This window comes from Physeter macrocephalus, chromosome 14 (genome assembly GCF_002837175.3).
Source record: "Physeter macrocephalus isolate SW-GA chromosome 14, ASM283717v5, whole genome shotgun sequence".
NCBI lineage: Eukaryota > Metazoa > Chordata > Mammalia > Artiodactyla > Physeteridae > Physeter > Physeter macrocephalus.
In genome coordinates, this window is record NC_041227.1 from 3,885,584 (window position 1) to 3,912,074 (window position 26,491).

At 48.8% G+C, this 26,491-nt stretch overlaps 1 protein-coding gene across 2 annotated transcripts in view; it reads right to left on the minus strand.

Annotated features, from left to right (window-relative positions):
- Positions 1 to 11,901: 11,901 nt before the first annotated feature.
- The window catches only part of EDN3 (endothelin 3), a 22,701-nt gene continuing 8,111 nt past the window's right edge, over positions 11,902 to 26,491 (minus strand). Inside the window, exons 3-5 of one of the 2 annotated variants that reach the window (XM_024128584.3) lie at positions 16,593 to 16,766; positions 15,185 to 15,265; positions 11,902 to 12,322 (exon numbers count right to left, since the gene is read on the minus strand). In XM_024128584.3, the coding sequence (XP_023984352.1) occupies positions 12,283 to 12,322; positions 15,185 to 15,265; positions 16,593 to 16,766 (295 nt within the window). In that variant the 3' untranslated portion in view covers positions 11,902 to 12,282. Of the gene's footprint in view, positions 12,323 to 14,130; positions 15,266 to 16,557; positions 16,767 to 26,491 lie in introns of those variants that run through there. The other variant, XM_055090293.1, reaches the window with a different exon arrangement.

Genomic DNA, 26,491 nt, shown 5'->3' on the forward strand with positions numbered 1-26,491 from the left:
GATGTGGAGAAGGTGTGCGGGGCTGCGCGTGTGCGGGAAGATGCTGACAGGTGTCGCTGATCTGCGGGGTCTCCCTTCAACACCTCTGGGACATTCAAGTAAAGGACTCGAGTCTTTTCCATCACTGAAGTGTGCCTCTTAGCGGCTCTCTCCCAAGACGGGACCATGTGGATGATGGCTTGGTGTGCACGGTGAAGGTCACCAGGAGGACAGGAATTCAGGAAGCTGCAAGGAGTCTTGTGTGGCTGGAGCATCAGTAGTAACTGGGCAAGATGAGGTTGTAATAGATAAAACAACAAGAACCTACTGTAGAGCACAGGAACCTATAGTCAGTATCTTGTAATAACCTATAACGGAAAAGAATCTGAAGCTGTGTACCTGAAAACTAACACAATATTGTCAATCAACTAGCATTAAATTTAAAAAATAATTTAAAAGATGAGATCGTAGATGGGGAAGGACCAAATCAAACACGGCCTCACAGTCACATGAGGGATTTACACTCACTTTATCTTAAGAGTAACTGGTAACTAGTACGTTCTTAGAAACTGGCCTTCCCCTGCCCCGCACCCCATGCCAATACTGACTTCCAGTTTACATAAACCAAGAGAAAAAGCAAAACCTTTAGAACTCATCTCACCCCAGATCTAAGCTAGGGCCATATTTAAAGTCGCTGAGCCAGCTGGAAGTCCCTCTGTTGTCAAATAACTTTGAAGAAGATTCAATAACAATTCTGATTCATACTGATGTTTTCTTATCTCTAACGTATACCTGTAATTGGGACTCCTTGACCCCAAGTGAATCAATTAGTCACTAGGAAAATGTTTCCCCTGGTCTTTGATCCAAGCAACTAAGTGCACGAGTACTTAAAATATAAAAGATTTGACTTTTGAAACTCCAGACACTCTGACCCTCGGTAAGACTGGAGTATGGTTGTGGGTGATGGTTTCCTGGGCATCCCCGTAAAGTTACACACACACACACACACACACACACACACACACACACACACCACACACACCACACACACACACCACACACACACACCACACCACACCACACACACATGCCACGAACACCACACCCACACCACACACACACACACAACACCCACACCACACACACACCACACACACACCACACACACACGCCACACCACACACACACACCACACACACACCACACCACACCACACACACATGCCACGAACACCACACCCACACCACACACACACACACAACACCCACACCACACAAACACCACACACACACACCACACCACAAACACCACACACACACACACACACACCACACCAAACACACATACACACCACACACGCCACGCCATAACCACCACACCGCATACACACACACCACACTCACACTATCGCAACTCATGGGATTCTCCCTCCTCTGCACTCTTTTGCAATATGGCTTCCCTCCCCAGCACTCCCTGGAACAGCTCTGGCTAAAGCCGTGGTCAGCCTCATCTTATTTGAGCTCTCAGTAGCCTTTACCCAAGACCACCTTTCTTCTGAAGCAGCCCTTCCCTGGTCTTCCCTCAGCCACGCTGACCTGGTCCTCGCCTCTCTGAGGACTCCTTGGTCTCCTCCTTGACTTCCCTCCCTGACCTCAAAATGCCGGTATGGGAGGAGGTTCTCACATAAAAGCCCATTTTCACTCCATCTTCACCCACACTGGGTATTATTTCTATTTTTAAAATCTTTGCTAATCTAATGGCAAAAATAATGTTTCATTGTTTAAATTTCCATTTCTTTTCTGTCGGCTGACTCTATAGGGCCTTGCAGGCCATGGTAAAGACTTTGGATTTTATCGTAACCCCTAACAGAGGAGTGACAGAACCAGATTTTCCCGTGAAGAGGCCCTTCTGGCTGGCGTGAGGAGGCTGAGTCACAGGGAGGCCAAGAATGGAAGCGGGGAGGCCCCGCAGAGGCTCTTGCAGCTGCCGCAGGGGCACAGGATGGACACAGTGTAGGGGCTGAGCACAGACAATCTGCATTTGCTGGCAGCTTTGATCCTGTAATGAGGGGAAGGAGGAATCCAGGAGGACCCTTGGGCTCTTGGCCTGAGCAACTGGAGGAATGACGCTACCACCACTCCTATACCATCCATTCACTAAGTGACAGGCCCTGTCCTAAAGGTTGTGCATATTTTCACTCATCCAATTTCCTCAACTCTGCAAAGTCGGCCTTCTTCTAATCCCCGCTCACAGCTGAGGGCACGGAATCCGAGCAGGGAAGTGCTGGGGTCAGGGTTCCAACCCAGGCAGTCTGGCCCCAGAATCCACATTCCCAACTGCCACACTCACAGACTCTGTTGGGAGGGAAGGTTGAGCCATTTAGGAAATAGAGAAGATTAGCGGTCGGGAAAAGTCTCAGGATGGGAACCGGCAGGGGTGGAGCCCAGGCATCTTCATTCTTCAGCCCCCAGAGGATGAGACCACAACCAGGCCGTGCACAGTGGCCGTACTATTGAGGCAACGTGCAAGAGGTGAACAACAGGAGGGGAAAGAGCTGAGCTGGCTTTAGGGGGCGTCTTCAAGGCCAGGAGGGTCTCAGGCCAAGAACACCACACACACACCACACACACACACACACACACCACACACACACACACACCACACACACACCACACACCAAACCACACACATACACACACCACACACACACCACACACACACCACACACCACACACACACACCACACACACACTCGTTGGCCTCAGACTTATAGTTACATTGCAATTTGTGAGACAGTCTCCTCTAACACTTTTCTTAAAAAGAAGGCGTATTTTCCCTTTGAATTTTCTCTTTCCCTCAATTAAAACTCTAGGCTCTTTCTTGGGTCACAGGGCATGGAGAGAAATAAAGATGGTACTGGGTCTTCTCTGGTGAGAAATGCTAGAAAGATGTGCCTGGAAAGAAGTCCCTGAATACACCTGTCAAGATGCATTTCACATTGGCAGGCTGGAAACTGATGAAAACCATGGTTTCTCTTGGAAGCACTTAGTTCACTTAATTCAAGGCAGACATGATGCCTTAATCAACGTCCTGGGGTTACAGGCACCTGCCATAGGGCCCCATGGGTTTAGCTGCCCATCTCCCATTTTCCCCATCTTCTGAGAAGAGCAGCCAAGCTTCCTTCAGCCCAAGAGCTGAGTGAGCATCGGAGCCCAGGCCAATCCTCTGGCCCAGTGACCAGTTCAGGGATGGACAGACGACCCAGGTTGGCCCAACTGCAATGGAGGCAGGACTTTACAGGAGCAAATGAGTCAAAGCTCCCCTTTTCCCTTGGACTTGGGGCCATAAGATCTGGTAATTACTGGGTTCTGTCTGGTAAGTTAGAGGAGAGTGCCCACACTCGAATTTTTATCCCATTACGTGAGCTTCAGGAGCTGGAGGGATTTTGCTGAGAGAAGAATGTGTTATTGCATAAAATCCAAGTGTAAAGTACACCCAGTGCTTATAAGAAGTTGAGCCAGAGACAAAGCATCACCAAGAACCAGGCTTCATGCTGTCTTGTCTCTCTGCGAGGACTGTAGGTTCCTTGTTCCTCTCTCCATCTCTGAAGATGGGCTTTCTTCAATGCCCTGTCTAAGGCAGTACACACACACACACACACACACACACACACACACACACACACAATGGAATATTACTCAGCCATACAAAGAATGAAATAATGCCATTTGCAGCAACATGGATGAACCTAGAGATTATCATACTAAGTGAAGTAAGACAGCAAAAGACAAATGCCATATGATATCACTTATATGTGGAATCTAAAAAAAAGATACAAATGAATTTATATACAAAACAGAAACAGACCCACAGACACAGAAAACAAACTTATGGTTACCAAAGGGGAAAGGTGGGGGGAGGGCTAAATAGAAGTTTGGAATTAACATACACACACTATATATATATAAAATAGATAACTAGTAAGGATGTACCATAGAGCACAGGGAACTATACTCAATATTTTGTAATAGCCTATAAGGGAAAAGAATCTGAAAAAGAATAGATACATATGTATGTAAAACTGAATCACTTTGCTGAACACCTTCAACTAACACAACACTGTTAATCAATATACTTCAATAAAAAATTAAATGAAAAAACTTTTTAAAAAGAAAAGGGAGCTCCTTCCTGAGCTGCGACACCCCCAGGTGCAGCGCCCTCACCCCCGGTATCTATCCAGCTGTCAGACCATCCCACTTCTAAACTCCGAATGGACAGTTTGTTCAGGTGGCCAACCCTGGTCCAATCAGATATGGCCAGAGTGGTGGGGTCGTGTGGTTTAAACTCTGCCACGGAGATCTACCCTGAGGGTGGGCGGTTAAGTTTCTAAAGAACGGGCTTTATAGACACCCCCAAAATGTTTGGCATACACGGATATGGACCTTGTCTTTTGCATTCTCCGTGAGGAAGGTATGCTCGTGTGGGTGAAAAGATGCAAACGCTATCATAATGGGACGGAGGCCTGGTGTTTCTGAAAATGGCAGCTGTCCTTGACAACCAAAGGAGTCCAGTCTGAAAGAAGTGCCTACGAGGGGGTCACTCCACAGTAAGGGAGAAACAAATAGATCCTGTTTTTAATGGCTCCCCACTGCCCTTCCTGATGCTATCAAAATTCCAGAAAGAATCAGTCACCCCCAGGATCACTATGGGGCAGGAGAGGTTCTCATCAACCTTCAATGGCTCCCGCTTCCTTGTGTACCAGTCCTCACCCCACTCACTGTTTTCCCCAATGTTCCAGCTCGTGAAACGTATCTCCCTTCACCCAGACAGTACTTTCCATCCCAGCCCATCAGGCCTCCCCAACTCCTACATAAGTTGGTCCTTCTTACCTCCTTATTAGCCGTGGCACTTCGGGGACATTACTTCACCTTGCTGAGCCTCAGATAGACTACTTCTCTAGAGGTGGGGATAATAACAATACATTCCTCAACTATGACAGCATCTACCCAAAATACGGACATCTTTACGCTTTAACACACCGATCTCGCTTCTAGAAATGATGTGCACGTATATGAAATGACCACTGTGGGGTTGTTCGTCATAGTATTATTTGTCATATAATAAAAATATTGAAAGTGACCCAATGGCCTATCAATAGGTATCAGTTGAAGACACCATGGTAAATTCATCTCCTAGACTTAAGAAGCAAAAAAAAGCCAGGTACAAAAGAAGTGTGGGTTCATGGTATAATAGAAAATAAACATTTGGTCTTTGTGCCCCGTTTCTGTCACCAAGCTCCTCAAACCTCTGGAACTTCCTATCTTTTCTATACTAATGAGGTGACTCATGGCGGGGGCAGGGACCTAGGTGTCTTCAGGATGGGAGCTGATGGCAGAAAGACGAAGCCATGATTAAAGGGTTGGAACTCTCAGCCCCACCTCCTGACCCCCGGGGAGGGGAGAGGGGCTAGAGCTTGAATTCAACCACCGGTGGCCAGAGATTTAATCAATTAGGCCTCGATAAAAACCCCTGTTGGGGTTTAGGAGCTTCTGGATTGGTGAATACCTCGATGTGCTGGGGAGGGGGTGGGCTTAGAGAGGGCATGGAAGCTCTGTGCCAGCCTGACACAGAGTGCTTTCCTGAGTTCTGCAAATCATTCTAGTGAGTTATCAGACCTGATGGGGAGGCAAGGGTTGTGAGAACAGCCAAACTGTAGTCAGCTGGGCAGAAGTGGGGATCACCTGGGGACCCCTCTTGTGCTGGTATCTGAAATGGGGTCAGTCTCATGGGAATGAGCCCTTGATTTGTGGGATCCGATGCTACCTCCAGGTACCTTGAAATTGAATTGAATTGACACCCAGCTGGTGTCACAGAATTGGAGTATGGGTGTGGAAAAATGACGCATATTTGGTATCAGAAAAAAAAGACGCATTTGGACTAAGAAGTGGTGTCCGGAAAAAAAAATCACAGCGTCGTATCCTTTCACGTAAGAAAGTAGAGAGAAGCAAGTCTATGTGTTCGAATTTGCCCATATTCTCACAATGGAACAGCGAAAGAGGGTAGACTAGAAAGTAATAAAAATGACCACCTAGAACAGGGTGGCCAGGGTCAGGGATGGGGACAAGACTTCCCTATATGTAATTCTTTCATCGTTTTAATTTCTCAATAATGTAAGAGTATCACTTGTTAAATGCTTTGATTTACAAAATCTTCGTAAAATTATCACGAGCCTTAATTCCTCACTGTCTTGCCGTTAACTAAGTGAGCGCTATGCAGATAGGGGAGGACCAGGTACCAGCCACGTGACTGTGGGCTAATTACGTCTCTGTTTTCTTGAGAATCTGTGAGATGAGGACAATGAAAGCACCTATATCATGGAATTAAATATACCGAAGATTTTTAAAGGTGGCACATACTTTGAATAAATGGGAGAAATTAATGTGTGTTGTGGACTCTTCATAGTATATTGCACAGGGAGAACCTCTAGAAACATCTGTGGATTGACTGACTGGAATAAAGCTTTATGGGAAAACTTGCTCCCTGGAAAACCTAGAAGAGTCTTCTAATGATAGGCCTGGATTTTCAATACTAAACTCAGACTCAAAGAAAGAAAGAAAAAGAACATATAATATGCAGGCAAGGGAAAATGAAGAAAATATGTACTTGAAATTCTAAAGAAGATGTTATACACACACACACACACACACACACACACACACAAAATGGAATATTACTCAGCCATAAAAAAGAATGAAATAATGCCATTTGCCGCAACATGGATGGACCTAGAGATGATCATACTAAGTGAAGTAAGTCAGACAAAGACAAATATCATATGATATCACTTATATGTGGAATCTAAAAAGAAAATGATACAAAGGAACTAACATACAAAACAGAAACAGACTCACAGACATAGAAAAAAAATGTAAGGTTACCAAAAGGGAAAGAGGAGGGAGGGATAAATTAGGAGTTTGGGATTAACATATACACACTACTATATATAAAATAGATAACCAACAAGGACCTACTGTATAGCACAGGGAACTATACTCAATTTTTTTTTTTTTTTTGAGGTATGCGGGCCTCTCACTGTTGTGGCCTCTCCCGTTACGCGGGCCTCTCACTGTTGTGGCCTCTCCCGTTGCGGAGCACAGGCTCCGGACGCGCAGGCTCAGCGGCCATGGCTCACGGGCCCAGCCGCTCCGCGGCATGTGGGATCTTCCCAGACCGGGGCACGAACCCGTGTCCCCTGCATCGGTAGGCGGACTCTCAACCACTGTGTCACCAGGGAAGCCCTATACTCAATATTTTAAACTAACTTCTAAAGGAAAAAAATCTGAAAAAGAATATATATATATATATATATATATAATGTATAACTGAATCACTGTGCTATACACCTAAAACTAACACAGAGTTGTAAATCAACTATGCTTCAAAAAAAATATATTTTTTAAAAAGAAATTCTATTAATAGACACTCCAGAGAGACAGACCAGCAGAGCAGCAGTACTGGGGACAGAGCATAAAGTCTTCCAGAAACTTTTAAAATAGGAGTTAGGTGGTAGAGATCCTCGGATTGAAAAGTTATACCAAGTACTAATTGGTATACACTGGAGGAAAAAAAAAAAATCCCCACTTAAGACACTTGCTACTGAAACTTCAGACCATCAGCGATAAGGAGAAAATTCCTAAAGCACCAGAGAGAAAAGACAAATGACCAAGGCAGGAAGGGCAGTCGGTCTTAGACAAGATTTTCCACCAGCAATAACCGACATCAGGAGAGAATGACATAACATCTTTAAGCAACTGCGGGAATACAGCTGTAAACCTAAATTCTATCCCCAGCCAAACTGTCATCTATAAATTCCAACATAAACACATTTCAGACGGACAAGGACACAGACAATTCACTACTCATGGAGTTCTCTGTAGCAGGGATTGACAAGCGGCAGCCCACTGGCCCACTGACTGTTCTGGCAAAACAAAGTTTTATCGGAACACAGCCAAGCCAGTTCATATACTCCTATACGTATTATCTAGGGTTGCTTTCCAGTTACAACAGCAGAGTAGCTGCCACGGACACGGTATAGTCCAGACAGCCAAAGATATTTACCCTCTGGTTCTTTACAGGAACATTTTGCTGATCCCTGCTCCGCAGGACTCAGTATTTACATGTGTATCTATTCATCCAACATATACTTGCTAAGCCTCCGCCCTGTGTGCCAGACCCAAACATGGTGAGATGAAGGATGGCAGGTTCCTGGTCCAGGCAGATGGAAGCTTAGCAAGGGCTGTGCTAGAGAGCCACCCCTCTTTTCCGGGAGGTGGAGCCCACAGGTGTGTCTGAAAACAGCGAAACAGAAATCTGTCTCGACAGAGACAACTCAGCCCCCTTTGACTCTCACGTTTCAGACAGGGAGCTTGTACCCTGAGATAGTTCAAGGGTCACAGAGTTGGCTTTGGTTCCTTGTGTCACGGACCTGGTCATGAATTCCTCATCCTTCTCACTTGCCGTCTGTCCACATCTGCTCTGACTGCGCCCTGATGAACAGCTGATGCCAGAACAGCCCAAGTTTCCTGGCCTTCCCCCTGCACGGCATCCCACCTGGTCCTTCTCCAAGCCTCTGCTCAGCCTCTGCCCATCACTTGGGGTGCCCTTCCTCCATTGCCGGGCTTGGCTTTCTCATCTCCTCCAAGAAGTCCTCCCCCACCCCAGACTGGGTCAATACCCGCTTCTTCATCCCGTTACATGCTGCATCATAAGCATCCCTGGAGTGCCGTCTGTTGTGGCGCTCTGTCCCAGGTGCTTATCTCGTCTCTGTGTCCAGGTGGGTTCTCTCTCCACCCCCTTTCTGGGGCTGAGATACATCTAACGCCACGATAGACAAAGGGGACATCTGCTACGAGATTCACTGTGGAGGAAGGGGCGGAAACCCTCGGCTGTGAATGCCCCTCATGAAACGAACAGAACAGAAGCTCTAGAGAAAGATCCGACTTTTCTGCAGATGGTGCAACACGCCGCATCCCACCCCCGCAGATGGTGCTGTGTGGGGAGCCAATACTGGCCAGACTTGACCCTGGTGGCTCTTGCCAATCGTGTAGATAAATAGGAATTGATGTAGAGTAGCTCCGTGATGGAGGTCTGTTCAGACAAAGACGGGAGAGGAGAAGGGAGGAAGGCAGAAGGGGAGGCAACAAGCTCGTGTTCGATAGACGACCCCCCCCACCCCCGCCCCGGTCCCATAGGACTCTTTCCCCCTGCTTCTTCCGTTTCTCGCCCACCTCTTGTCATTTACTCAGCGCCTCATTCCGGAATGCTGGAAGGATTAATGAGACACGCCTGGCAGAAGGGGGCTCACGTTAATTCACTCTGGCCCCCCACTGTTATTAATTCTTACAATTTCCCTGCTAAATACCACTCAGATCTCAACAATTCTGAGCGTTCCTGCCAGCAAAGAGACAAGAAATCACATATTCGGGTGACGGAAGGACCCAAGTGGATTTATAATGGTGTGAATAACAGGTAGCTTGATTTACCGAAGCTTCGAGATACTTAAGAATTAATATAAAAGGATGTGGGGATTTTGAGAATACATGTCTTCCAGACGTGGGGATGGGGGTAATTGACTATCCTGACAATTTCTATAAGTCGAATTCTATTACTCTGAGGAACATTCACAGATGTGCTTCCGTGAGAAACTTCTAAGTAAAAATAGGAGCTCGGGACTAGTTCAGGGCAAACTTTGAAGACTATCTTTGCCTCGTGTGAGTTTAGGATTTAAAAAGTTGTCTGTATACGTGTTTCTTTCCACCTGGCCTCCCAGTAAGGCTGTGAGGTAGGCAGGGGCCAGTGATCACATCCATTTATAACCGAGGAAAGTGAGGCTCGGTTTAAGGTTGGTTCCCCTCGGGGATTTGGTGGCAAAGCCAGGTCTCCAGACCGAACAGCCCCTTCCACTGGGCTTCCCCGGCCTGCAAACTGGGCAGGTGATAGGCCCTGTGCCTAGAAAGGCCCCTGGCTTGGTTCTACTGTTGCCGTCTTGAAATTCTCAATAATTTTGATCTAGCGTTACCGAACCAGGTTCATTTTTTGCCTGACGCACAAGCGAAAATGCTAAGACTGCAAGGTTTGCAGCAAAGAGAGGGTTTACTCACCTGGCAGCCAAGCGAGGAGAAGGGAACCAAGTCCCAGACGCCCCTTCTTGAAGGCAAGGGGCTTGGGGTATTTGGGGATGAAGAAGCAGGGTGGTCTGAGGCGTGGGGAACGTGAGCAGCGTGGAGAAGGTGGTTGGAAAACGGTGCAGTAATTGTCATTGGGCACAGATGTAACCAAGCTCCAGGCCTCTGCACGCTAAAACAGGGAGGTGCTTAGCACCATCCGAGGGTGGAGACTTGAGCCCTCTGACGTCAAAAGGTCACCGAGCAGACACTCACACATGCCCAGTTGGAGGGTTGGTGGTCTTAGCCAGTCTTAACTGGCTCAGCTTGAACTAGACACAGCTGACTCCAAGTTCTTGGAAAACAACTTGGACAAATACCTTATTCTTTAGGCTACGTGCCCCTTGGAGGACAAGCACGTTTTCTGTAGCTACAATTAAAACGACCTTGATGGTGAAGGCAGGTTACAGGTATAATGGATCCAATTAATGATTACCCACGGTTCCACCAGGAGTCCTGCATTTGCATTTTGCACTGGGCCCTGTAAATCCTGTAGCCCATCCTACTCACAGCTCGACGGGCTCCCCTTCTGTTTCTCCACCCAGATGCCAGAAACGCCCGCCACATTGGGACTTGCTCTCCCAGCTCCCGGGACTCCTCGGCCCCCCTCCTCCTTCGCTCTGGATCTGCAGCGGCTAAAAGGGCTGAGAGTCCAGGAAGAGTACCTCCCATGCACACTGGCAGCTCCTGTGTGGCTTCACATCCTACAGGATAAATCAGTACCCAACTCTATCAGTTCATCAAAGTCAAAATTCTCTAAAATGTGTTTAATTAAAACAAGAGGCTCTTGGGCTTTCTCAGATTAGATGTGATCAAACCCACCGAGAATACTGGATTTCTCTTGGCTTTTAGGCTGGGTCTCTTTGTCCAATTCCCTGCCTCTGATGGTCTCCAATTGTTGACCGAAAAGGGAGAGAGGGAGGGAGGGAGAGAGGGAGGGAGGGAGGGAGAGAGGGAAGGAAGGAGGGAGAGAGGGAAGGAAGGAGGGAGAGAGGGAGGGAAGGAGGGAGAGAGGGAGGGAAAGAGAGAGGGAAGAAGGGAAGAACCTGGCACTCCCACCCCCCAGATGCCTTATAAGTCTTGGAGGCTTAAAAACATTGCCATTGATAGAGAAGATCAAACAAAACGTGGTCACTTCAGGCTACTAATTCTCAAGAACCCTGAGCAGCAAAGCGAAATAAAATGCCCATCGGAAAGGCTGCAAAGGTCCACTGTTGGTTATTGGCTATGACCATCCTCTCCCTGGAATCCTGCCCAGCATGTGTCCGTGCCTCTGGGGACAGAAAACCAAGCTATGCATCGCTATGAAGGTGACCAGGATGGTGCCAGGGGAAGGAGCCACCGCTCTCCCCAGATTTATCTCTTCCCAACCACCCTGAAGGTTCTATCTTCCTTGGATGGCCCCCAGATCCCGCTCCTTCCTTAAAATTCAAGCAGCCCCCTCACCCATCTTGCTCCATAACTGACTTGAGATGAATCTACTTCCCGAACGACAAGTAACTCTTTTCTGTCCTCTCCAGAGGTCCACGGAAAACTGACATGTAACCATGCATATCACACCAGCGAGAAAAACCCACATCAGAGCAAAGTTTGAGATTTTTTTTATTATGCATTTGACAGTATTTTCTGTGTTAGCACAATGAATGAATTTCTCTCTGAGATCTCATCTTGCCACAGAGACAAACAGTGCACAGGTGTTTAAAAAATGTGACTCAAGCCCTAAGGACTGAGGTGAGGCTCAGAACAAGTGAGTGTCTATGTGCAGAGGCTTCGCGTTGAACACATCCGCCAAAAGGGGCTGACACAGAGAACAGTTTCACAATAAATAATTGCTTCTCTAAACTGTACCCCGTCCTGCTGGCAAATCAGTCCATTCCATTTCCTTGTGACACTCACTTTTATACCTGTAACACTTAGTTTGTACCCATCGAAAATTTAGCATTTGGTCAAGGCTAGCACCCTGGCATCCACCATCACATCAGGACCTCGGCAGGCACTCAAACGCCGGCTCTTATCTCTCTGCCGTCGGGGGAGGGGGCGGCCTCTCCCCATCCGTGGATGGCTAAACACTCCATCAGCTTCAGACGCTCAGCCATCTCAGCGTGGCCGCTAGAGCGCAGCTGAAAGAGATTGCGAACTGTCAGGTGTTACAATTCCCAGTTGTTGCCAATTACATCGATAAATAGAAATTTACATAACTTACAAAGTGTTTGTGTTTGCAGCTTATTTTGAAGCCATTCCCCCAAAGATCCACATTTCTTCCTGAAAACAAATATCACCTTAATAGCCTTGAGCTGGGGGTGCCTTTACAGTGGCTTCCAGGCAACTGGGTCTATTGTTCATCTGCCTGTGAAGGGCACAAAAGTCTCTGCTGCACGCCCGGGGGTTCAAAACCCGCAGGTGTTAATTTCCTCCTTTTCTTATCACAAACATCAAGGTTTTTCTTTCTTTCTTTTTCTTTTTTTTTTGTTGGAGACACATTCTTTTAGTGGGACCAAGCACAGCTGAAAATGCCTGTCTAAATCCTATAAGCCTCAAACTCATCAAACCTGTACAGCTGTGATCTGCGTCTCAAGTTGACGCCGAGTTGACGCCGGGCGGCCTCAGTGGCTCACACCCCATGCCTGCCCCACGTGAGGGCTCAGACGTCGGCATGCTCCTGCCAGGGCCTGCATCTGTTCCAACATGGACACGGGTTTACATTTGCAAAGAGTTAGCTTGAAGTCCACTTATTCTCCAAGAGAAGTGGCTTTTTGCAACGTGCCATACCTCTCCGCAAACAATTTCCTGCATGAAACCGGAGCCCTGGGCGTCGGGGCCCCAGGGCGCAGCTGGGATCGTTTTACCCATTAGGGAAACTGGGGTCTTTGGATGGGGCATTCTTGGGGAAGGGCTGTATTGTTAAGTGAGGACCCTTTGAGTGGGTTTTCTCCCCCAGGCAAAACTCATTTCTTGTCCTCAAAGAGGTGGAAATGTGAACCGAGCAGGAGCCATAACTGAGGCCTTCCTGCTGCAGGACCCTCTCCCGGGGGGCTCCTGAAAGGGCAGGCAGAGCCCGGGAGGCGGGGAGGTCCACTGCCCGGGCAAACATTTGATGGTGGAGGTCTAAAGCCTACTCGCTTTGTCTGGCCTTGACTTTAACCTATCTCGGAAAAGGGGGGCAAAAGAAAAAAAAAAAAAGAGGCCTGTTACGAAAGAAGAGCTCTGCTGGCTGAAAGAGGAGACACGTCTCCCCAGCCTATCTCTAGCCCGTTCCCTGTTTTGAACGGAACCTCCTCGCCAGAGCTTCTAGGCAATTTCAGAGCCCGCCATCCACCTGGGAAGGTGTGAATACAATCATCGCTGCTGATGTGGCCTCGGCGAGTTCTCTCTCCCACAGTCTGGTCCCATCTTGGATGATCACAAGCTCAGGATGGCAGCAGCTTCCACTCTGAGAATGTCAATCTGGAGATTACTAACTTGAGTCTTGCAAGAAAGTAGGGACCGGGCTTATGAGGAAAGACTTTTTCTTCCCAAGTAAAGCGTCTTACAGGAGCTTGACATGCATCGTAAAGACCTAGAAGAAGCACCTTTCCAGGCCCCAGTGGGACATCTGTGCCACCGTTCTCATCTCCTGAACATCCAACAGAATGATAACACTAACAGCAAAAGCAGCCAGTGCTTTTTCTGTGCTGGCCTCTCTGCTGCCTTCCTAGAACACACCCAGCACAGCACATTCCTACCACAGGGCCTTTGCACTTACCCTTCCCCTGCCTGACATCCCCTTCCCTTCCTCATCCCTCTGGCTCACCCCTCCCCACTTCCTCCAGTTCTTTATGCCAATGTCACCTGGCCAGTGAGACCACCCCTGTCCACCCAAACTGCAACCACCCCCAACACTTCCTGCCCCCAGCCTGCTTCCTGCTCTCCTTCACGCGCCCTACTCTGTGTTTAATGTATTGGTTTGCTGTTTCCCCCACCCTTTAAGTGCCAGGAAGGCTGACCTTCTGCCTTATTCCCTGTGGTGTCCCCAGCATCTAGGACGGTGCCCTGCACATCACAGGTGCTCAACAAATCTTTGCTGAATTGAATAAATGCCACGATGGATGGTGGTTTGAACCACACGCCTCCCTTGCTGAGAAGGGTTTGGGTTTGGGGTGAGGAAGAGGAGAAAAAGGAAGCAGGAAGAAGAGGCAAAGTGGGGACCAGCTGGGGCCTAATTCATGCTCTCCTGGGGTCTGTCTCTGCCTCTCCTTTGCATTTTTGTTGTGGATGCTGACAGAACCCTCTCCAGACGACTCAAAGCAAATCTGCCACCAATTTGGAAAGCCTCCTGCATACCAAACAGGGTTTAATCCTCCCTTGATCAGACCCTGTAGGACCCCAAGCCCCCCCCACAGGCCATTACTAGGAACATCAATTACCATCCCATTGCAGATGTGTAGGCGACTCAGTAATAACGATTTCTGATCGATTGAATGACAAATAAACCCAGCTGGGCTGCAGGAAACCCTCAGGATCATACAAAAAAGACAAGTGGGTTAAAAAAAAAATTCCTAAAACAAACTGGAGGACTCGGAGGGCCTGGCGCCCAGCTGCTATAATTCACCTTCTGTCCAGAATCAGCTGCTGAAAAGAAGAAATGATTCTTTTTGTAGAGACCACCAGTTGCTATGGGAGCAGAGGAGTAAATGGGCACCGACAGATGAGCCCGCAGGGGCTCTGAGAAGCAGTGATCGGTGAGATTTGTCCAGCCCTGGTGAAATCCAGGGCTGGACGTCACTGCTCGAAAGCTACAGGGAGCGCAGGACTCAGCTCCTAAGACGCAGGGCAGGCTGTCCACAGCTTTAGGCTGTTCCGTCCCCAGGGGTGATCTACCAAAAGCACCATTGCCCGTGGATGCCCGCCACACGCGGTGTCCCGCTGGCCGCCCGCACAGACCAGGTGCGTCCCACACGTCCTCTGTGCCCCCCATGTGGCAGCGACTCAGAAAGCAGCTTCACCTCCTCGGACGCACGCCCCCGGCAGCACCGCTGGCCTGCTTTCCTGCTTCTTTGGCAGGTGTTTGTGCCGTCCTGGAATTCCTGTGGGGAGAGGGCTGGTTTGAATGAATCAACCCACATTTCCACATGGCTGGGTCTTCAGCATCCAATTAGGAAAGATTTCCTGTTCCCACCAACATGAGCGTGGTCCCCCAGGTCCGCATCTCAGGCACAGTTTCTGAAGGCTGAGCACATGGTGGGTGGATTCCTACCAGAGTCCAGCCTCCACCCACACTACTCAGTTATTCATCAGATGTTAAGGAGCCAGGAAGAAAAATGTGGTTGGCGCTGGGGTTTCTGGACAGCAGATCCTGGGCCCCTGGCTACCACAGCACCTGCCGCACAGCAAGGCCCCTGCTTGTGCGTTTTACTTGCTCAGAAAGCACCTGGAGGGCTTCCCTGGTGGCGCAGCGGTTGCGCGTCCGCCTGCCGATGCAGGGGAACCGGGTTCGCGCCCCGGTCTGGGAGGATCCCACATGCCGCGGAGCGGCTGGGCCCGTGAGCCGTGGCCGCTGGGCCTGCGCGTCCGGAGCCTGTGCTCCGCAACGGGAGAGGCCACAACAGAGGGAGGCCCGCATACCACAAAAAAAAAAAAAAAAAAAAAGCACCTGGAGGTCCCATCCCACCAGCGATGGCTCTTGGAAGAGGCTTTACAAGGCAGCTCTGCCTGGCGGGGTTGATGGGTCTTGGCCCAAAGTAAAGAAAAAGAGGAGCCAGGAGGATGAGTAGTAAAAACCAGCTTAAATGGCTACCACGGGTCGGACCTAGGGTCTGCTTATTTATTCAAGTCCACATTGACTCACAAGCTTCTCTCCAGCAGTTAGAGCAGACTACAGGGTCTCAAACTCGGGGGCCTGGGGGGCCACCAAGTAAGATGATGAGTGACACAGGTGAATGGACACTGCATGTCCCACTCGAACCTGAGTGGCCCTCATTTGGTTCCAGCCTATCCGGCCAAGAGGGGATGTGGGCTGGTGACACCAGATGGTCCCATTTGCTATTTTTGGAGAAGCTAAAAATATGCATTTGTTGAGGAGGGGGGTGACTCTGCAATTTTTAAGTGTTGGCAACTTACTCACATTTTGGCAAATTGCTGTGCAGTCCAGAAGAAATACGTCTGGAGACCAGATGAAATACGTCTGGAGACCAGACATGGCCGTGGCCACGTTGCAGGCCTTGTTTTGAAAGGCAGTGAAGGGACGGGGCTGCTGCACCCTCTGCGCGCAGCCCACGCACCCCCCCCCCCCACCCAGCAAGGCAGAGCCCTGCTGCGCCCACATGGCCCAGGGCAACCGATCTCTGTTAATGCAGAAAGCCAGGGAGGGGGGTCGTACCCGCAGGCAGCCAGGGGCCGGGGAGGGGGTCGTACCCGCGGGCAGCCAGGGTCCAGGTGCAGAAGTGCACGCAGGCGGCGTCCTCGCTCTCCGCACAGGTGCAGCGCGGTGTCCCCTTCGACAGCTGTGAGCTCCGCGGAAAGGTCCCGGCCGACCTCCTGCCCCGGAAGCTGCCTCTGTAGTTGGACAGCCCATAGGGCACAGTCCGTCTGCAAAAGACAGAGAAAGGTCAGGGCCACGTCTGGACGAACCACCCCAGCCTCCGTGCTCATGGAGCCGGCGAGGGCGTGCGAGATGGTGGGCCTGGGTATGAATGCAGCAGGTGGTGCATTCCTGTCCCAGGAACTGGTGTCCACACCCTCCCCTGCACCTGGGGCTTTGGGAAGACTCTGGAGCGAATCCTTCATCCCCGCTACCCCCTACTCCCCAGGCAGTGGGCTGGGGCAGCCGGGATGGAAAGATGGGGAGGCCCTGGGGGAGATGGACGATGGCCTCTCTACATCCTCCCAGCCGCCAGCCCTCTTGCGGACGGAGCTAGCAGACGCCGGGGGGACGCGTTTTTAGTCAAGACCCAACTGTGGCCAGCACGCCTCCCAGCCCGGGTCCTTCCAGGGCAGTTCTGGTTTTCCTTCCAGCACTCAAACCCCTGACATGGACATTCCTGCTGACCCGAACGCTGACCCCCAGTCTTCATCCTTGAGCCAGTGGCACCTGAGCCTGGCCATCCAGACCAGCAAGACGCCTTCCAAACCCGCAGCCCAAGGCCGGCCCTGGCTCCCGCCCTGCTGGCCACCGAATTTCTTCTGTGTGCACATCATGTTTATAGTCTGCACTAACTGGAATAGGACACATCCAATTACGGCCGTTAGAGACATATCCTGGCCCCTGAACACGGCTTCCTCAAAGCCACAAACGTCAGGGGAACCCTCTGTGCCCTGTGAGACAGCCAAGGACAGAACTGACCTTGGGAAAAGTCTTCTTATGAAACTGTTTGTCCATTTCATTTACGGTTGGAGCTGGGATGAGGGTGATGGTGTCATTTGAAACAATAAATGTTTACATCTGTTTCTTATGCTCGTGTCCATCCAAACCATTGCTCTCCAGGGATGGGAGAACACTGCCAGGCAATTCAGTGGGAAAAAGTTAAAAGCTTAATTCGTTAGCACTACTGAACAGGATTTGGGGGACAGGTTACTAATAACTAGAGGAAACACACACACGTGGCCAACAGTTACTTTTCCAATAAGTTTTGGTTTTCCTGCTAGTCTCCAAGATCAACCACCTTGGTTTCTGTGAGCCCCATCATCCGCCTCAAAGGGGGTTCTGACATTCTCTGTGCGTTTTCAAAATAGCATCAAATTGAATTTCCTTTAATTTGAAACACATGCCATGGAGCCTTTCTGGGGTGGTGAGGGCAAAGTAGGGGGGTGCCCCATCGTGACCTGATGCTTGGAACGAACCTGCTCCCTGCTGGGCAGGAGACTGGAGCTAAGAACATAACCCCATAACCCCCCCCTCTTTCTCTTTTCCCCTCTCCCCACTCCCTCCCACCCAAGTGAGTTGAGAAATGGCCTTGTAATGGCTTTCCTGGATCCAAGCAGGCCCAGTACTGAGCAGTCTGTGCCCACAGGATGGAGAAAGCAAGCGGGGGCCAGTCCCCTTCTGAGCTGAATCTTGGCTAAGACCCCATCTTTTCTCAGGAATGGGAAATGGGTGGGGGTGAGGTTGCAAAACAATACAGACATTGTGGTGAGGCAGGATTTGGCTAAAGGTATAGATTTCCAGTAATAGGGCCACATTAAATCTCTAGGTGTTGACATTAAACCCAGGCCCCCATTTCTTGGTGAAAATTACACACAAGGAATAACCACCAAGGCTCCCATTTTCCATCAACAGCAAGACCTGCAAATTTGAAATTGCTGTCAGTGGATTAGGCATCTGTGTGCGCAGAGCCACTCAACTCTGCAAACGCACGAAGTGTTTTTAATGAGGAAGCAAGGCGACGTGGTATTTGGTAATAGAGAACCGCTAAGCGCTTTCCCAGCGGCCTCGTGGGAGGAGCTAGTATGCAAATGAGCCCTTGTAACTTTCCAAGAACGCCTATGGAGGCACGAAACCCGTGCTCCAAGCCCCAGGTGCTCAAGGTGTGCACTCCGCTGGCTGACCTGGAAGCCGGTGGGGGATGACGAAATCTATGAACCAGAGGACTTAAGAAATGGTCCAGACCACAGAAGGCCCATCCCCCCATCAAGAGTTCCAGCTCCAGTGAAGGCCCACCTCCCATAGGTCGAAAATTTAAAGGTTTTAAAATCAATCTGATAAGTGCTTAAATAAGAGAGTTCAGCTTCAAAACACCTTGGAAGTTGGAGCTTGATGTTAGGATTCTGGGGCTCCTTGGAGTTCCATGTTGGAACATGGCAGCACAAGGTACATTACCTTCCATCCTGCTCCATCCTACATGCAGCCCAAGCTCCATCTACCCCCCCATCCCACAAGCAGCTGTCCCTTGACCACCCTGTAGGCCTTGGGAGGTGTGCTGGAGCCCTGTTCTGTCCGTGGGTATCAGACCCTGGAAGTGGGCTCAGGGACATCTGAGTAGAGGGATTCCAGGATCGTGAATACCTGGAACATGGTCTAGAAGAAGGGGTATATGGCTCTCGGTCTCATAGACTCCTTGCAATGGGGTGGGAGATATGGCCAGAGGAGGGTCAGAGGCACCCTCTACGCCACAGGGCCAGGGCAGGTGTCTTTCTTTTTTCTATATATATGTATTTTTAAAAATTAATTAATTTATTTATTTTTGGCCGCATTGGGTCTTCATTGCCGCGCACAGCGTTTCTCTAGGTGTGGCGAGCGGGGGCTACTCTTCGTCGAGATGTGCGGGCTTCTCGTTGCATTGGCTTCTCTTGTTGCAGAGCACGGGCTCTAGGCGGGCGGGCTTCAGTAGTTGTGGCTCGCGAGCTCTAGAGCGCAGGCTCGGTAGTTGTGGCGCACGGGCTTAGTTGCTCCGTGGCATGTGGGATCTTCCTGGACCAGGGCTCGAACCCGTGTCCCCTGCACTGGCAGGCGGATTCTTAACGACTGCACCACCAGGAAAGCCCCTAGGTGTCTTTAGGTCTAAGAGTGGATACCAGCTCCTGAAGAGTACAAGAAAAGGCTACTTCTTTTGCACCTGCTGTGGACACAGCACAAGGCTGAGCAAATGAAGACTATTAATTAAGCGACTGGTTGTTGATTGTGAGATAAACTAGTCCAATAAGACTGGATTCTCTCCAACCTAAAACATTCAACAACCACAAAATTCATTACAAAGAATTTCCAACACTTGCCAAGCATCCGCTATATCTGGGCATACCTTATTTTACTGCGCTTCTCAGATATTATGGATTTTACAAATTGAAGCTTTGTGGCAACCCTGCATTGTCAGATGATGATTAGCATTTTTTAGCAATAAAGTATTTTTTAAGGGATATACATGTTTTTAGACATAATGCTATTGCATACCTAATAGACTGCAGTACAGCGTAAACATAACTTTAATATGCACTAGAAACCAAAATATTCGTGTGACTTGGTTTTTCACTTTGTTGAGGCTGTCTGGAACCAAATCCACAGTATTTTCAACGTCTGCCTGTATCTCCCTGGTATTAGTCTAAGTGTGATGAGGATGCCGAAAGGCCTGAAGGAGTTCACATGCTACTGGTGTATGAAAACAGTACAGGTAAAGGAAACCTGACAAGCCAATAAGCCCAGGTATGTGCAAGGTACACAGAGCACAGAGAAAGGTTACCTGGTGATCCCATTATTATGTTGTAAAGCACTTACATGATGAGCACTCCACCTGCTCCACAGTTTCCTGATCTATGAAAGGGTTGTCAGACGGACTGAATGATACACTGCACTGCATGAAAAATGCTTAGCAAAGAGCTCCTAGTGGTGAATTAATGTGGCTGCTGTTGTTGCTTTTTTGGTCTGGGAATTCAAGTGAGTTGTACCAGGCAGAAAAACCCCATCTACCAGGCCTGCGTTTGAGATGTGTGACTAAGTAATAGAGACAGATAAGAGGGAACCAGAGTGTCGCATGGCACAGCAATGCCATTCTTTGCCAGGCTTCCTTTTGGCTGGTCCATCATTCTACACTGTCTGCCCAATAAGCACTCATGTTTTAATTGTTTTGGTACCTTAATCATTTCTTGGATGTTTCCTGAACGGTTTATTGGAAGGACCTAATGATGGAACCAGGAAAATGAAGCTAAATCGGCTGAGAACTTTGACCAGCACACCATCTGACCTGTGGTTTAGCCTGTGTTTTACAGTGGGGCTTAGAGAACACGATTCTTTGTAAAAGTAGTCAGCTCTTCCACCTGTTAATGTTCCAGTTATAACACAGAGCTCCAAACAAAAGAGAAGCAGATGAGAAGATGAGTCCGAGTGCTCTTAGACAAAACACCCCAAAACATTCACATAGGCAACGTCTAGCATTGTGTGTATTTGTATAATAAATTGTCCTCAGCGTATGTGGTCAGAACATTCGTTATTTGATCAGTGATGGTGGTGCCAGAGTCATATTTACCATTTAACATTTTCTCCCATATGTCATACATAAATGTTAAATACTAAACTTCCAAATCTCCTGTATTCATTGTTCATCTGCACCATCACACTGGAAGAACTTTCTTTCTTTCTACAAGAAGCTTTTAAATAAGGAAAGTTGAATGTTTCTTTTAAGAATCTGTTTTTAAGTTCAGTGCTGCCTTTTCCTAAATGAATCAACCATCTCCATCTCTCTGATCGGAAAATTGGCTTCAGTCCCTGAAGTGAAAGGTGGGAAACAGATATTCACAAGGGTCAGCCAGAAGCAGCAAAAGGAGCTTCACTGGCCAAATTCTAAATTCTCAGGAAAGTTTATCAAATTGTCCTTGAAAACCCAGTTTTCATATCCTCCCCCCCAACACTGAATAGCACCCAACAAATATTTGTGGAGTGGTTTTCAATGTATGGGCCCTGGACTAGACTCTGGGTGAACATCCATGAACGAGACAGACCAGTGGCCCTGTACACCACACAGTTTTAATCTAGTACAGGGGTTAGCAAATTGGCATTTTTGTGGGCTTCATCCAATCCAAAGAGGGTGGTTTTTCTTTAATCTGAAAATTTCATATAAACATCACAATTTCCAGCTTCTCTTGTATACCTGGAAGTTATACTTACTCCAACCCCACACTCCAACATGGCAGCAGGTGTCTGGAGCTGAATGATACCGTCAGAGCCTGGCTCAAGCTCTCTATTTGGCCCCAGTCCCTGTATCTGTCCTTCTTTGCTTGCTTCTCTCACCTGTCTAGCTCTCAGGGGCATCTCAGCTTACAACCCCTGCTCTAGTGGCTTGTCCCATAAAGCAAAGCCAGACAGGTCACGTGACACGGTGACAAAATTAGCACCTGCTACTATTTTTACAAATAAAGGTGCTGTCATTATCAATTCAAAAGGCCTAGGTTCTAACGGAGTGTCTCCTCAACAAACAGAACATTCTCGCTTCACGATCAGAACATCCAGCTGATGCTCTGTCTTCTCTGGTTCACGTTTTTCCTTCTGAAAGGGAAAGCAAAGACAGGATCGCCTTTGGGACACACTGTACAGAAGGCACGGCTCTGATGACCAGTCCTGCAGCCGAGAGGAAGGGGAACAACTGTTTCCCAGGGGTAGGCAGACAGGCAGGGGCGGCAGCCCCAGCTGCCAGGCACCAGCAGTCATTAGATACTGCCCCCCACCACTCCCCAGAGAATCAACTTCGAGACTCCAACATGCTTTCTAACTAGGGCTTGATTTCAGATTTTATTAAATTTCTTCCTTAGAAGACACCACTCACTTGTTCTCTCAAGCTTCAAAATATCTTCTTGGGCAAGGAAGAAAGTGTGGATCAACTTCACTGACTGTCTTTGTAACCTTAGCCAGAAAAAACTGCTAGCTAAGAACTCTGTTTAAGAGTAAGACAGGATGAAGTAACTACAGGAAGTGGCTGAATATTCAAAGGCCTATAAAAGCATCCATTCACTTCAACCAGCATCTAGCGGACCACCGCCCCCCACTGCCACTTCGCACAAAGACACAGAGGCAAGAGGGAAACACCAGCTCAGAGACAGGAGTACCCCTCTCGAAGGACTTAAAAGCCCAGAATTCTCTAGAGCCTGGGATCAACGCTGGCTGTTTTTGTCTCCTGGAATCCAATCTCTTATCTTTCCCCTGGGGAATTATCCCTCTCTCCCTGTGTGAGGTCGTGCAGAGACTGTCGACTGACAGTCTCACCTTCCCCTGCCTCAGGACTCAACAGGTGACCCAAGCTGGCTCATCACACCCTCTCCGTGCCAAGACAACTGAGCCAGGCAATTCAAGGTCAGAAAATACTCTGAAGCTGCTCCTTGCCAGGTGGCTCCATCCTGCCTTGTCTGTTCGATTGTGCCCCCACTGGGACCCCCAGTCCTGTCCTGGTACCTCTCCTTTCTAAGGATGGTGCTACTTCTCCCTCCCTCCCAGTTTGTGGGCCACGCTGTGTCCTCCCGGTAAACTCCTATGCTGTGTGAGCAACACTAGGTTTCTGTTACTTGCGACCAGTGACCTCTAGCTGACCCTGGAGCTCACTTTCTCCAGATGGATGCAACCATGATCTCTTGGGTTTCATAGAAAGACTCGGAGTCTCTGCAGCTGACAAGGACAAGTAGAGATCTTCTTCATTGAAACAAACACAAAAGAGTATGTTCCGAATCAGGACAAAGCCCAGCCAACAAAGCTGGCTGGAATCCTTTCTTCCCAGGTATGCCCACTGTGAAATGTCTGGTTTCGGTCACACTGTCCTTTGGGCAGGTGGAAGCAAGCATATGACCCCATGATGCTCAGAGCCCAGCCCCCAGATACTTGGCTGACCACCTCACAAGGCTTACCCTCCAGGGACTTGACTCCCTGTCCACTCACCAAACGCCTGTGAAAGTCTGCCTGGGACAGGCCTTGTGCCAGACAACCACCGGGTGCCCTTCCAATCTCCAGGTAAGAAAATAGCCAAAATATATCTCCTCACCGACCCTGTCATGCAAGCAGAAACACACACACACACACACTTTCTGGTTCTAAAGAATACGACACAAACTTCATGCTCACAAACAGCATAAAGTGAACTGGCGATGTGTAGCTTTACTTCTGCAGAAAATCCCCACATCTCTTAAGTGGGAGGATCTCAAGGCAAATTGTTCCTCCACCACCAGGCAATGGAGAAAGTCCTCCTGCAGCCTCAGAAATAGCCAATGACCCCAGAGCATTCAGAAATATCAAAAGAGTGAGCCATGTGCTGTGGGTTGGAGATTAACTTTTTTTAAGACATTCCCCCCACCCCACCCCCCAAAAAAACAACCCACGACTTTCGAATTTATCCAGGACTTGGTTGTTGGCGAATTTTACCAGAATTACATCCATTTTCAAAGAGAACATTGACTCTCCATCAACCGGACCCAAGGAATGCGGGCGTTCCTCACCTGTGCTGCAGGTGTGGCTTCCTTCTTGTCCCCTGGGGTTGCTAACAGCTGGTCTCTGCCTGTTCACCTCGGCACCCAGGGCAGCCCAGGCAGCACCTGGCTCAGAGCAGGTGCCCACTAATACCTCAACATCTCAACAACCAAGGTCTGCTACGTGAAGAAAGGAGGGAGGGAAGGAGGTCTCAATTGGCCATTTCTTCTAGGCCATGCCCAGTCTGCCAAACGTACAGAATTCCTGGCTGAGTCACTGGATTTCACTATCGTTGTCCTCAATCGGCCCCTCTTTGAGGTTCTTCTAGAGAGAATATGGTCTCTAGATCACTAGAAATGGAAGAACCATGTCTTGACAGTAACTTCCGCAGACACATGAGGAAGAAACCAGGCTGCCCGGATGGATGAGGCCTCAGAGACAAAACCAGAGGCTTCCCTCGGCAGACAGACCCAGGTTTCTGGCCCAAATTGAAGACTAGCTCCCTGCGAGGCCCTAGGTGAGTGGCTTCTCTCTGGGGCTGAGAAATGAAATGACTGGTTCTCCAGAAGGTCTGTCCAGCTCCAAATTCTATCAAGAGATTCCCGAATGCCCTCACTGTTACTTGAGTATCTCCGAACATCACAAATCCTGGAGCAGAGCCCAGCCCTTCTCTCCAGCAATTAAACCACAATGAAATGTGGGGGTCTCTACCCCACCCAAGCGGAGAGATTCCCAGGATCTCACCAACTGTATTTAGAAAGCTTTGGCCCAAAGAGTAGGACTCTCCCACGCCCTACCGCCACATAACTGAGCTTAAAAATCACCCCAAAGCCACAGGCTGTTATCATCCCATCGGCTCCCTGGACACGGCATCCTCCTCGCCTAATGCAGACACAGGGGCTCTCAATGAAGGATATTTGAGCGGTGGTCAAGGCAAGGGAGAACAGCAGAAAAATCCTTCTGTGTTTGGTGTCTGGGGTGGGATTTCCAAGAGTGACAGCTTAGAAAAAAAAAAGTTAGGGCAACAAACGCCTGCAATATTTGGAGAATGAAGCCATTTATGGAATCCAACAGATTAGCTGGTTTCCCCTCCATCTGGTACAACCCAAATGCGTCCATATGAGTTAGGCTAGAGTTTCTCTCCCCAACCCCCAGTGACCCTAACGAATTCCAGGTCGAATGTAGAGGCATGAGCAAATCCACGTCTGTCTGGCATGGCCTCATTATAACTTTATGCAAAGCTGCAGACAGATGTGGCTCAAAATAGCTCCCAGCAGTGGAAACAGAAAGGGTAAAATAAGGAGCAGGTATTTTTTTAAGAATGGGGGTATTTGTACAGGGATTAAAAAAAAAAATACAGACACCATCACACATCCCTTTAAATAACCCACAGAAAGCAAGAGAAGACACCGTTGCTAATTTTCAGAAGATTTCATCTTATGGATGGAAAAATCCTACCGAACGAAGCCACGCTCGCCATGGCAACAAAAATAAAGACACTCATTTTCTTCCTAATCTGATTGTTTGCATCCTTGTGGTAGCGCTGACCACTTGACTGCTTACCTCAAACTAAGAAGACTTGAGTCCCTCTAGAGAGACAGGCTTTATCCCCAAACAAGAACCAAGCACAGGGTCAGATGCTGTCTTTATTGAAAATGTCGATATTTGGTTGATTATGACTAGTGATTTTTGCACTAATTTTGACTTTTTAAAAATATCGCGTTAAGTTTTATTTTACTTTTTGACATCTCCAAGTTTGCACCTGAAAGAGTGGGTCACGAGCCTCACCCTATTCTCCACCCTGCAAGAAACCCACAGAAATCAGATTTAGAAAAACCCAGAAAAGCTACAGACACCTCTGCTCTCTTGCCAACTTGCTTCTGACTTTTGGCAAAGCTGTTGGCCGGTCCCCAAGTTGTGGGCTGTTCGTGCCATCATTGAGCAAGAAAGGATCACAACACGTCGGCCACATCAGCCTCCGAGGCTTTCTCATGGAGGCATTGAATCTGTTTCTGTTTTTTAAATTACTGGGCCGGGCACAGGGTTCGCTGGCTGCCCTGTTCTAGTGTTACTGTTTATTAAGGCCTCCTGCTAAGTCAGCCCTGAGAGGCTATAAAAGAAGAGAAGACCTGTGCCTCCACGGCTCTGAACATTGCCAAGTTCTCCCAAAGCTCTTGGCTCTCCTGAGATTCTGAGCTGGGGCAGATGAGAAAGGCCAGGGGACGCCCTATCCTGCTGTCCATTCCGGGGAGACTTGGCGGCGGAACAGGACTTTAGAAACCCCCTGAACTGTGTCTAGACCGGCAGCTCATCTTTATTTTATCTTCCTTCTAAAAAGAATTGGTTCCTATCCCAAATAGGGAGAGAGAGAGAGAGAGAGAGAGAGAGAGAGAGAGAGAGAGAGAGAGAGAGAGAGAGAGAGAGGGAGAGGGAGAGGGAGAGG